This window comes from Vicia villosa, linkage group LG1 (genome assembly GCF_029867415.1).
Source record: "Vicia villosa cultivar HV-30 ecotype Madison, WI linkage group LG1, Vvil1.0, whole genome shotgun sequence".
Lineage (NCBI taxonomy): Eukaryota > Viridiplantae > Streptophyta > Magnoliopsida > Fabales > Fabaceae > Vicia > Vicia villosa.
The window spans coordinates 65,371,144-65,373,997 of record NC_081180.1 but is presented as its reverse complement, the minus strand read 5'-3'; the positions used below and the strand labels follow the sequence as shown (position 1 = coordinate 65,373,997).

Here is a 2,854-nt window from a genome sequence, read left to right as displayed (position 1 = left end):
ACTATTGGAAGAAGGAAGTTATCCTTTCGTCTTCCCTTAGTCAGATATCTCTCATTCTTTTTTCCACTATTTTGTATCATTCTTCCTCACCAACAAAATATTAATGAACAGATGTGCTTCCATTTTTTCGTAGTGTTACAATTTTTCTCTAACATCTCTCCAACATGCTCATCTATTCGTTTCATGTAGTAAACACTCAATTTCTTCTCCACACTTCACTCTCATAGTAACTTACTCGTTTTTCTAGTAAATAAATGTAAAAATTGGTGATAAAAAAGAAAAGAAAAAGCAGTTAGGCTAGGACAATAGTGAAATAAAAAGGAGCCAAACAAAACATTCTTATTGTAATTGATTTCGTTTACATCTTAGACATTGTGTGCTGGATCACTAACCATTGCAACATTTTTGTCTTTTGATTTTTTGGTAAAAAGCATCTCCATCTCCTCTAAGGACTTACCCTTAGTTTCAGGAAGGAAAACATAGAAAAAAATCCAAGCTATTATAGACATACCAGCAAACATGAAAAAGCTACCACCTATTGTGATTGCTTTATAAATAGAAATAAAAGTCATTGAAACAAGAGCATTCACAGACCTATTCACAGCAACTCCAATACTTGCCCCTTGTGCCCTCAACCTCAATGGAAATATCTCTGAACTATAAACCCAAGTCACAGGCCCAAGCCCAAGATTAAAGAAAGCAACATAGGTATATGTTGCTACAATACTAAGTATCAAAGCCCACAAAATCTTTTCCTTGGAATTCTCCACCTTAGTCAAGGTAAAGCCCAATATTGTAAGCCCAACAATCATTCCTCCAACACTCACCTGCAATAATCTTCTTCTACCAACTTTGTCAAGCAAAAACAAAGCAACTAAAAGAAAAGTAACCTTTGTTACTCCCACTCCAATTGTTGCAAGTAAAAGCTTATCTTTACTTGTAACACCAGCTTTCTTAAAAATTCTTGGGCTAAATAACATAACAGCTTCAATTCCTGTTGCATGTTCAAAGAAGTGAATACCAATAGCAGCAACTAGCATCCTACGTACAGGAGGTGTTGGTCTTAGAATCAACTCTTTCCAAACCCCTTGACCTTGGCTAGACTTTTGAGGCTTCACAATTTCTTCACTGCAATTCTCATCTAAACCAGCAGCAATTATAATATCCTTGAAACGATGTTCGGCTTCTTCCGTTGTATTCGAAACTTGTAATAAAACTTTCTTAGCCTTTCCTAGTTGACCTTGCATAACCAACCACCTTGGTGACTCTGGCATTGCTAAAATAGCAAAAGCTACTATAACTGAAGGAATAGCTGCAATACCAAGCATCAATCTCCAACCGAGTTTCAAACTCAAATGTCTTCCCAAAATGTAATTTGATATATAGCCTAATAAGATTCCAAGGCCAATACAAACTTCAGGTAAAGAGCTTAAAAAACCTCTTGATGCTGCAGAGGAAATTTCAGCTGAATAAACAGGTCCTATCATAAGGGCAAAACCAACACCTAAACCACAAATACATCTTCCAACCATTAAAACTGCATAATTTGGACCATAGCCCATTAGAACTGCACCCACCATGAAGAGCATAGAGGCTAAGAAGATTGTGTAGCGACGGCCAATGTAATCAGAAGTTCTTCCGGCTGTTAAAGATCCTACTAATGCACATACGTTTAAGATTCCTGCTATAATCTCTTGCTGTTCGTCGCTGATTCCTAAGTCCTCTTTTATGAATATCAATGCTCCACTCATAACACCGGTATCTGAAATTAATCATGTGTGTAAAATATAAGTAATACACATAACACCGACACCTCTAAAAAAAAATGTGTCAGTGTCCACCGTATCAGTGTCCGCTGTATCAGTGTCAGACACCTATTATGTTATGTTAGAAAACTACCATAATTTTTTTAGGGAGCAATTTATAGAAATAAAATAGAATAACAAGTTATAGAGATTAAAGAATGTGATGATATTACCATAACCAGAAACGATGGAAACCATTGAAGCAACAATGGCACAACAAAAAGCATATTTATTGAACGTGTTGGCTTGGTCTTCATTGTAACCTTGATCTATTGTCATGATGATGATGATGATATAGTTAAAGAATTTCTTTTCTCTTTCACTTGAGCTTAATAGTTTCAACCCTCTCAACGAGACTTCTTCTATGTTTCTTTCTGTGTTGCAAAACGTGTTTATATAGGAGTATGTTTAGAGTCTAATTGGTTTATAGTAATACTATACCGAAAATTATGAGAGGCGTATATTTGAAGAAGAGAGTAGTTAAAACAGAAAGGTGTATAAATTTTCAAGTATTTTTAGAGAAAAAGATAGTAACTATAGGCTCAGTAATCAAAACTATTATGAAGGGTAAAGGAAAATCCTTCAAAATTTATATCAATAATCAAATTTTTTAAGATAATATTTTTTAGCAGGTTTTAAAATAAAATATATAGGAGCTAAAAACTAGTTTTATTGAAAAGATCATTTTTTTTCTTTATGACATTTGATGTCAGAAGTGACATAAATTAGATGGTTTATTGGGTTGGATCTTTATGGTGAAACTAAAAAAAAATTATAAAAGTAATATAAATTATTTATCATATTTTATAATAAAAAATTAATTAATTAGGTTTTCTCACCCCCTTTTTCTCAAAGTAGGTGTTTGGTTTGATTGTAGTGGAATTTAGACTCTTCTTGTCTATCTATAGGGAAGTAAGTTGGACCAAAAAAAGAAAATTAGGTTGAAAGAATTAATGTAGTGTTTATCTAAATTAATTTATTTTTTAATTTATCTATTTTTTATTTATAAAAGAGATAGACATAAGAAATATCAGTGGGTTATTTATTTA

General features: G+C 33.0%; 1 protein-coding gene across 1 annotated transcript; it reads right to left on the bottom strand.

Moving 5' to 3' along the window:
- Positions 1–314: 314 nt before the first annotated feature.
- LOC131608102 (probable polyol transporter 6) lies at positions 315–2,276 on the bottom strand. Its single transcript, XM_058880037.1, has 2 exons — positions 1,979–2,276; positions 315–1,762 (listed from the first exon to the last, which is right to left on the bottom strand). The coding sequence occupies exons 1-2, from the start codon at positions 2,082–2,084 to the stop codon at positions 366–368; spliced, it is 1,503 nt and encodes a 500-aa protein (XP_058736020.1). The 5' UTR covers positions 2,085–2,276; the 3' UTR covers positions 315–365.
- Between the last annotated feature and the right edge of the window lie 578 nt (positions 2,277–2,854).